Source organism: Elephantulus edwardii, unplaced genomic scaffold (assembly GCF_000299155.1).
Source record: "Elephantulus edwardii isolate Elephantulus edwardi_28Jun2011 unplaced genomic scaffold, EleEdw1.0 scaffold00302, whole genome shotgun sequence".
Taxonomy (NCBI): Eukaryota; Metazoa; Chordata; class Mammalia; order Macroscelidea; family Macroscelididae; genus Elephantulus; species Elephantulus edwardii.
In genome coordinates, this window is record NW_006400052.1 from 490,823 (window position 1) to 500,974 (window position 10,152).

Genomic DNA, 10,152 nt, shown 5'->3' on the forward strand with positions numbered 1-10,152 from the left:
ATTCGGGTCTTGTTTGGCCCCTGTCTCATGGAGAATAATTTTGGAAGGAAGCCCTCAGTTTATTCCTTTAAAGATGCTTAACTCTAGCTTGAGAGATAGGAGTTGAGAGATGCAGAAGCCTTGCTCAGAGCTCCAGCCACAAGCTCAGCTCTAAGCCTTGAAAATCTCTACCAGAATATCCCATGGCTATTTTAAAAACCAAATATCATGGTCCAAAGGGATTCCAGCATAAAATTCAGCCGCACTTCTCTCTCGCTCTGCTCCCCTCCCATAGCGTGGGCTGAACCTTCTTCTTATGTTACTGATCTTTTTTTATTGAGTAATATAAGTCTTCAGCACAAAAATTCACAGCTAGACAGAGAACACCGGAGGAGGGTCTCTTCTTTCTGTGGCGCCTTCTGCCCCACGGGGACACTCCGAGGTGGGATCAGCAAACCTCACCCCGCGGGCCCCACTCCGGTCAAGTCCTCGGCGGGGGTGGACACGCCGACCGGACACGAGCGTGGGCGGGACACCCCTCTGTGGCCAGCGCACGCACTGCGCAGACTCCCCGCTGCAGTGGGCGGAGCCCCGCCGGCCCCGCCTTCTCTTTCATCCCGCCGGGGCTCTGCCTGTCCGGGCAGAAGCGCCCCCCGAGAAGGTTGCAGCTACCGGCTGGAGAGTAAGGCCGAATCCCCTTTGGGGTGAGGGAGCTTGGGCAGTGGGCTGGCTGGTGGCAGGGAGGCCCTGCTTGTCAGGGCTCCTAGTCTGACTTGTCTGGTGGGGACCTGGCGATGAAAACCGAAGAGACAAGCAGCAAACACTGTCTGAGTAATGCTAGAGCTGGGAAAAGCCAGGCACGAAGATTTGGAGCTCTGCAGACCCCATCTCGAGCTGTCTTTTGGGTGAATGTCTAGATGAGCGCTCAGAAGAAGGCTAATGAGGGCAGGAAGCAAGGTGGACCTTACTAGGGGCGGATTGAACACCAGTGGGGGCAGGCTAGACGGCCCACGGGGATGGGAAGAACGCTTCAAGGCATTAGACTTTGAAGGATTTCGAAAGTCCTACTGACCGGCTTCCTCTATGGGATGGTGGGTCCCAAGCCAGGGTCCCCAGTGGTCACGAGCGAGGAGAACCAATGCGTCTTTTGACTCCTGTGACTGATCCCGCCCTCCTTGATATCCTTCCAAAAGGCTGAGCCACCTGCCTAGCCCCAGCTTTGGCCTTCCTCAATTTGGAGACCCTGACACACCCACCTTCCCGCCTCCTTCCAGCTGTCAGGCATGATGAAGCCTAAACTCATGTACCAGGAGGTAGGTGAAAGGGGAGCCAGGTTGGTAGGGGCTGGCCCCGATGGAGGGGTGGAGTCCCTCATGAAATGACCTCTCACCCGCACCCCATATCCCCCCAGCTGAAGGTGCCTGCTGAGGAACCTGCCAACGAGTTACCCATGAATGAGATAGAAGCATGGAAGGCTGCAGAGAAGGTAGGGTTTCCCTGCCACCCTCTCCATCTCAGCAAGGGCCGCACTGTCCCCCCCAACCCCCAGCTCTAACTGACTACCTTTTACTCCTCCTAGAAAGCCCGCTGGGTCCTGCTGGTCCTCATTCTGGCGGTCGTGGGCTTCGGAGCCCTGATGACTCAGCTCTTCCTATGGGAATACGGCGACTTGCATCTCTTTGGGCCCAGCCAGCGTCCAGCTCCCTGCTACGACCCCTGCGAGTGAGTGAGAGGAGGGTTGGGATGGTTGTGGGAGGAATCCACCTGGACCAGAAAGCTCAGATGCGCACTGAGCAGAGGCTGCACTCAGCCACATTAAATAACAGGGACAAAGGACAATGTTACAGACCCAATAATGTGCTTACAGGTTCCTCCCCCACAAGCAATGTTCTGTGGCAGCCTCAGTAGCATCTTCTGTCCACTTCTCTGGACTGACATATGCATACAGACATATACAATCGCCCATCCACACCTGTGGACAGACACAGATAGCCATGCATACAGTCTTGGACACATACAGATGTGGACAGGTAGATACAGACACACACACATATAATCATCCATCTTCACCTGTGGACAGGCAGATACATACAGACTATCTATTGTCAACATCTGTGAACGATATCTACACACAGACAACTTTCCACATCTGTGGGCAAATACACATATACCTGTTGTCACTGAGTTGATTCCTACTGAAGCTCTGGTGGCCTAGTGGCAAGAAGCTGCACTGCAATCTCAGAGTTGATTACTACTCATGGCACCTCTCTGTGTCGGCCTAGTACTGCTCCATGAGGTCAGGGGCCAATCTTTTGGAAGTAACTCCAGGCCTTTCTTCCAAAGTGCTTCTGGATGAACTTGAATCTCTAACGTTTTGTTTAGAACTCAAGCATGTTAACTATTTACACCTACTGATTCAAAATAAAAATTATTTCTGTGGAGTCATAAATCATATGAAAGGAGACTGTCTGTCCTTCTCCCACAGAACAGCTGGTGGATTCCAGCCACAAGCCTTTGGGTTGACAGTGCAACTCCTTACCTCTAGACCATCAGAGCTCCCAAGGACCACAATATGCATCTTTATTGTTGTTAGGTGCCTCTGAGTTGATTAGGACTCATAGCAACCGTGGGTACAAAGGACCTGAACCGTACTCCACCCTGTACCATCCTTATAATCTCTGATATACTTGAGCCCATTGTTACAGTTGCTGTGTCAAGCCATTCCATTGAGGATCTTCCTGTCTTTCACTGACCCTCCACTTTTCGAAGCATGATATCCTTCTCTATGAGGACTGTCCTCTCCTAACAACATGTCCACATACAAATAGAATCTTTTGTCCATGTTTATGGACAGATAGATTCTTCCATCCACAACTATGAGTACAGATAGCAGGCTCTCCCACCCACACCTACGGACAGACTTTACAACCACAATCTCCCATCTGTGTCTGTGGACACACACATCTTCCTCTAAGAATCATGAGAACAGGCGCACACACACAGGCACATAGTCTCTCATTCTCTTCCCCTGTCGCTGACATGCCTCCCACCCTTACCCCACAGAGCAGTGCTGGTGGAGAGCATTCCCGAGGGCCTGGAATTCCCAAACATGTCCAGTGTCAACCCCTCAACCAGCCAGGCTTGGCTAGGCCTCCTCGCCGGGGCCCACAGCAGCCTGGACATCGCCTCCTTCTACTGGACCCTCACCAATAATGACACTCACACCCAGGAGCCCTCTGCCCAGCAGGTATGTGGCAGCCTGAGTCCTTGCAGGCACAGGGGTGGCGATGGTAGGAGCCAGGCAGCCTAGGAAACAAGTTTTGCTTAAACAGAAAATTACACAGAGGTGTCCGGAAGCTGCTGTCTCTCCACAACCCTCTGGCTCCTGAGACGTTTGTCATTGTCCTCTGCAGCCCTCTGAATGTCAAGGTGCGGGTTTGGTTACAAGGGATTAGGCTGGTAGATGTTACTCACCCACAAGCAGCCTTGATCCCATCCCACATGCTGGGATACCAGGTAGCCAGCAGGCCCAGTTGAAAGCCAGCCAGCCACTTCCCACCTGTCTGACCCAGAGGAGCACTTCATCTACTGAGTTTCACTTTCTGTATCTGTAAAATGGGCCTAATCTCTGCCATCTGACCCCTGGGATTCTGATGGAGCTGGAATAGGTTAGTTAATCTGTGCAAATTCCAGCTCAAGAGTCCAGCTCAATGTAAGGATTTGCTATTATTATGTCCTTTTATAAGTCCATGTGGAAAACCCCCAAAAAGTGTCAGGCTGTGAAAAGGAATATCTCAAATGGGTAATTCTTGCCATTGATTATCCCCCCTGCCTTTCCACTGTTTCTCTGCTGCTTTTTTTTTTTGTTTGTTTGTTTGTTTAATTTTTTTAATTATTTTATTATTTTGTGTGTGTGTACCGTCAAATCAGATCTGACTGGTACAGGAGGAGATTGTCCCTCCTTTCCCGGCAGAGCATCTGGTGGATTTGAACCGTGTGCTTCTGGGATTGCAGTGTAGCTTCTTGCCACTAGGCCACCAGAGCTCCCCTTCTCTGCTGCTTTTTTTAAAAAAGTATATTTTATTTGAATGAAAGTTTACAAATCTCATTGGTTTTTTCTAGATAATAATTCGTAGACAATTATTATACCCTTTTTTTGTGACCAGCAGTTTTAAAGATTTCCTCAGGTTCAGAGGATAGGAAGGGAGCAAATGGAGGGATGAGTAGAAATAAGAACCAGAGAGGGAAAGTGGAAAGAGTGATGATACCATGGGGGGATTGGAACCCATGTCACAAAATGGTATGTGTATCATTGGTTGACTGTAGTCTTCCAAGTAGATTGAAGCTCAACATCAAGAAGACAAAGATTCTCACCACTGGGCCAGTTGGCAGCACCATGATGAATGGAGAAGCGATTGAGGTTGTTAACAGTTACAGCTTGTTTGGCTCCACAGTCAACACTCTTGGTTCCAGCAGTCAGAAAATCAAAAGATGAATTACATTAGGTAAATCTGCTGTCAGGGACCTTTCCAGAGTACTGAGAAGCACAGATGTCAGTCTAGAAACTAAGGTGCACTTGATCCAGGACATGGTCTTTACAATTACTTGCTATGTATCAGAAAGCTGGACAGGGATTAAGGATGACAGAAGAAGAACTGATGCCTTTGAGTTGTGGTGCTGAAGAAGAGTCTTGAACATGCCATGGACTGCCAAGAAAACAAATAGTTCTGTCTTAGAGAGAGTGAAATCAAATTTCTTCTCGGCGGCTAGGATTTTGAAGCTCCATCTCACATACTTTGGGCACGTGGCCAGGAGGGACCAATCTTTGGAGAGAGACATCATGTTCGAAAGGGTGGAGGGACAGCACAGTAGAGGAAAACCCTGGATGAGATGGATTGATAATAGTAACAAAGGCAATGGGGGTAGGTGTGTCGGAGTCAGTGAGGTTAGGACAGAGCAGGTTTCAGAGCTGTTATACAAAGGGTCACTTTGAGTTGCAGGTGACTCAACAGCACATAACAGCAAGAATGGTTGAACTAAATACTAATCTCCTGGGTAAGCTTCAAATTGTAATTTATAAAACCACAAAAGACATGGACTACCACAGCAGACAGTCACATGGTCTGTGTTCAGATCCTGTGCCTCCACTAAACTCTCAAACTCTGTTTTCTCCCCTAGACCTGGAAGGGTAGGGGTGTGCTGTCACTAGTACTACTAGCATCCTCATGTTTCACCCCAGCCTGAGCTTTGCCTCTCAACTTCAAGAAAGGCATGCTGGCTCTTACAGAGGTCCCCAGGAAGTGGAGGAACGGCTGGAGGCTCTAGGGGACACTGGGAAGGGACTCAGAGAAACAAATATTTAAAATAAAGATAGGAGTTGGGAGTTTTCACTTGTAAGGCTAAACCTGGTTGTATGGGCTTAGTGTCAATCAAATCTTAGAGCCCACCTTCAGAGTAACCCCGTGGAGAAGCCATGTGGGGCCGCTGAGTGGGCTGGCTGAGCCTCACTGAAGCTTTCCTTCTTCCCCCCCAGGGTGAAGAGGTCCTTCGGCAGCTGCAGGCCCTGACACCCCGAGGTGTGAAGGTCCGAATTGCTGTCAGCAAGCCCAGTGGGTCCCAGACCCAATCTAATCTACAGGCTTTGCTGCAGAGTGGTGAGCCGGGGGGCCGGGGTGGCGGGGGCCTGGACCTGTCAAGCCCACCCCTGATTGCACCATCCCTGTTGCCCAAAGGTGCCCAGGTCCGCACGGTGGACATGCAGAAGCTGACCCATGGCGTCCTGCACACCAAGTTCTGGGTGGTGGACCAGACACACTTCTACCTTGGCAGCGCCAATATGGACTGGCGCTCCTTGACCCAGGTCTGCTTGCATCCTGCCTACCAGCCCCTTCTCCAGGCCCCTACCTGCCCCACAAGGCAGCCAGCCTCCTACCACTGCCCCTCCTCAGCCCCAGAGTCCTCTTGACCAGTCTCTTTCCTGCCTCCTCCATATCCTCTGTTGTTATGTTCTGTTAAGTCAAAATGGACTCATAGTTGACCTTCCAGTGGGTTTTCAGAGGCGGTATATCAAGTGGGAGGAGATTGCCCATCTTTCTGTCTCTGAGCTGTTAGTTGCTGTATTCCAGCCATGTGCCCTTGGGATAGCAACGCAGCTCCTTATCATTAGACCACCAGAGCCTCTTAATGTACTGTCGAATAAGAACCGACTCATAGCTGACCCTTCAGTAGGTTTTCACAGGCAGTAAATCACATGTGGGGGGAGATTGCCCACCTTTCTGTCTCTGAGCGGTCAGCCGGTGGGTTCAATGTACATGCCCTCAAGTTGGCAGTGCAGCTCTTTACCACTAGACCACCATAACCACAAGCCACCCCAAATCTAGCCCTCTACTGCCCTGTTCCTCCCTTCCCTGATGATAGCCCCTACCCAGGGCCTCTCCCTGGGTATTATTCCCATAATTCTGTTCTAAGCCCAGTCCTGGAGATGGCTGTGAACATGATGGTAACAGCTAACTTCTTGGAGCTCCAAGTTTAAAGGGGGAGACAGACTTGTCACCACACATGACAGTAGTCAGGGCCGGACCAGGAGAGGCACAGATGGAGGGGTGCGGGCTGCATAGAGGAGGCACAGGGAGAGGGGCCAGGCCCGGGCCAAGCCAAGGAGGCTCGGGCAGTGAACACAGAGCCAGGATGGGGTATCACTAGCAGAGGAGTTGGGGCTGGAGCAGGAATAGCCTCCTAGAAGAGGAGCCATATCGGGCTTATGGGAGGGGTTTTTCCCAGAGGAAATGAGAACTGAGATACCTGGCAGATATCAATGCCTTTGTGCAAAGCCAGCACAAAGAAACAGTGTAATTGCTGATGTGCAAGTAATTACTCAACAAACCACTGTTTTTGACCAGCTGAAATGAGGATGTTGAAGGCACATCTCCAGTGCCTGTCCTCTGCTCCACTGAGGACAAGGCTGCCACTATAGTGATGAGGGAAGCCAGCGGAGATGGGGTTCTTGCAGTCATGAGGGGCTCTCTGGAGGAGGAAGCATGCAGACTGAGGCTGAGCCTAAGAGCTGGCTCCAGAGGGGGAAGAAGGCAGAGCAACAGCACGTGCCCTTCCGGGAAGCTGGGAGCTGCAGAACATCTGAATGGTTTTCACTAAAACGTAGCACAATATTTTAGTCCTGCATCAAGTTTATGCCCGTCCCAGTACTTAACCCAGCGACATCAGTCTAACAGTTTGAATCTACCAGTAGCTCTGAGGAAGAAAGATGAATGTTCTCCTCATGATTTACAGCCTCTGAAAACTGGCTAAAGGGTCAGCCATGAGTCAGTTTTCAACTCCCTGGCGGTGACTCAGAGGGTTTTTAGCTGTAACAGGAATACCACAAGTGAGTGGCTTTATAAGAAATAAATTTATTTCCTCACTGTTTAAGATGCTGGGTGTCCAAGTTCAGGACACCTTCCTATGGAGGAAGGCTCGCTCTCTTTGTTGTCTCTGGAGCTTCTGCTTCTGGGCGACCTTCATGTGGCTTAATTTCTCTTTCCCATCTCTGCTTCTTTGCTGGTTTGCTTAACATCCTTTATATCTCAAAGAAAGACTCATTTAGAAAACACCCTAACTCCTCCTTACTCTAGCTAACATGACAAAGACCACTGGTTGCCAAATGAGGTTTTAACATCCAGGCATGTTGTTATACCATCCAGTCGGAACATGTCTGACCCTCCAGCAGGTTTGCAGGGGCGATAAATCACATGAGAGAAGATTACCCATCTTTCTCCCACAGAGCAGCAGGTGGATTTGAACTGTGTGCCTTCAGGTTGGCAGAGCACCTCCTTATCATTAGGCTACCAGAGCCCCCTAACATCCAGACATAGAGGTTAGAATTTACAGCACCTCTTCTGGAAGGGACTTAACCCAGTTTATAACACTTCACCCTTCAAAATTGATGTCCTTGACACATAAAAACCACATCCACTCCATCATGCCCCAAAATCTTAAATCCACGTCCAAACTCACATCTTTCGATTGATCTATAGTTGATATACGGTAGGATGTAGGGGTGAGACTTTAGGCCTGTTCCTTTCCAGGGCAGACTTCATCTGTGAACCAGTGGCATCTGACTACAAGCTTATAAAGTGCAATAGTGGAAGAGGCCCAAGGTAGGCATTCCTATTACAAATTAGAGAAACAGAAGGGATCCCCAAATCAATTCTAAAACCCAGGAGAACAAATTACATTCGCTCTAAAGGCTTAGAAATAACCCACTGTTCTTTGGAACCAGCTGGGCAGGCCCTCTAGAGGCTAGATATTGGCCCAACTCTCTAAATTCTGGGTGGAGGCCCTCAACCCTAGGCTTCACTTTCAGCTCCACTGAGATGACAACTCTATTCCCTTGGCCTTAGGGGTCACTACAGGACCCATTCTTCTGCTCCTTGGGACATAACCCCATGCCTCAGCTTTGGACTGCAGCCCTGTCACGTGGCAGGCATTAATGGTAGCCCCACACTCTATATAACCACCTAGTGAAGATCTGATTCTGTCCATCTAGGATTCTGTGTCCCCACATTTGGAGACCCAGGACACCTTGGCCCCACCCTTTGAAACAGAAAAGGTCTTGCTTCTTGAATTTCTTCCAACAGTTCTGCTCATCTCCTACCTCTTCCAGGCAAGCCCTTTTCTTGGAGGACAAGTGTTGCTCCTTTGGCCTGTCTCCTACCTATAGAATTCCTAGACATACACAGACTTCTTTCTTAATTCTCTCCTCTTAGTCTAAGATGATAGGTTTTCTGCTATGGTAGTTGGTGAGCGCCATCAAATCACAGGCTTAATCACAAAAGACTGTGTAGCCACATCCTTCGGTGAAGCTTCTGGGACACTTGTCCTTAGTAGGTACAACAGGATTTTCCAAATTGTTTTAACTTCTGTTTTCATTTTGCACAGATGGTTTTCTGAGAGTAACCTTGTTTTAGGTGAAAGTTTGCATTGCAAATTAGTTTCCCCGTGGACAGTTTTTATACATATTCTTCTGTGTCATTGGTTACTTTTTCTCCCCGTGTCAGCATTCTCACTTCCAGTCCATTTGTTCTGTTTTCATTGATTTAGCTTCCCTTCCCTTCTGTGCTTTCTCGTTTTGGTTCTGGGTAAACGTGGATCATGTGACCTCACAGAGATGATTATTTGGGGAACACATTACTCATGGGTGATGGCAGTTTATAAAATAAGGCTGGAGGTGACCTGTGGAAATAGCTTTAGATCCAAACTCAAAGGATGACTTAGTACAGTAGTCTTTATTAGTCAAGTAGGTCTGGCCTTTGAGTGCACAGTTCATTATGTTGTTGTTGTTGCATACCATCGAATCGGATGTGACTGGAACAGGAGGAGATTGCCCTTCCTTCTCTAGCACAGCATCTGGTGGATTCGAACCATGCACCTTCGGGATTGAAGCGCATCTTCTTGCCACTATGCCACCAGAGCTCCTTCAGTTCATTTTAAGTCTTATATCTTTTCCTCATATTTTTATTATAACGTGCAGAGAGAAACCACATGCCCTTTTAAGACTTTGCTTATAAATCTCCTCAACCTGATATTCAAACTCATTCCAAATTCTTCCTCCCATGAAACATTGAACTTCATGCAGGCAAGTTCTTTGTCTCTATATAAAAAGTATTACTTTTCCTCCAATCACAAGTTCTCTCTTTTTTTTTTTTAAGACTTATCAGAAGCACATTTAGCTTTGCTGGCTGAGTGGTAAAGAGCTGCTTTGCTAACATAAAAGCACACAGTTTGAGTCCAATTGGTGGTGCTCAGCCAAAGAAAGCTGGGCTGTCTCTTCCCATGTGATTTACTGGCTCTGAAAATCCGCTGGAAGGTCAGCTAGGGGCTAAGGTCGGTCCTGACTCAATGGTTCTAAAATACAACTTCATTGCTAACATTCTGTTGGTGGCACCATATGTATTCCCTAAGACAACAGAGACTTCTTGATATTGATCTTTATTCCCTACTGAGCCCTCACCAGAATTACCTTTGATTTCTCTAATTCTACTAATAGTCTCTTCACAACAATGTGCTTTTACTATTGTTGTGAGGTGCCATGAAGTCAACTGACTCTTGTTATTGTTGTTGTTATGTACAGTCAAGTCACTTGCGACTCATAGTGACCCTATGTACAGCAGCCCTAAA

At 48.5% G+C, this 10,152-nt stretch overlaps 1 protein-coding gene across 1 annotated transcript in view; it reads left to right on the top strand.

The window, feature by feature from the left end:
- The first annotated feature begins 1,265 nt into the window (after positions 1 to 1,265).
- PLD3 (phospholipase D family, member 3) overlaps positions 1,266 to 10,152 on the top strand; it is a 25,602-nt gene continuing 16,715 nt past the window's right edge. Inside the window, exons 1-6 of the mRNA XM_006900894.1 lie at positions 1,266 to 1,292; positions 1,391 to 1,465; positions 1,559 to 1,701; positions 3,043 to 3,226; positions 5,513 to 5,633; positions 5,712 to 5,839. Of these exons, the coding sequence (XP_006900956.1) occupies positions 1,266 to 1,292; positions 1,391 to 1,465; positions 1,559 to 1,701; positions 3,043 to 3,226; positions 5,513 to 5,633; positions 5,712 to 5,839 (678 nt within the window). The remainder of the gene's footprint in view (positions 1,293 to 1,390; positions 1,466 to 1,558; positions 1,702 to 3,042; positions 3,227 to 5,512; positions 5,634 to 5,711; positions 5,840 to 10,152) is intronic.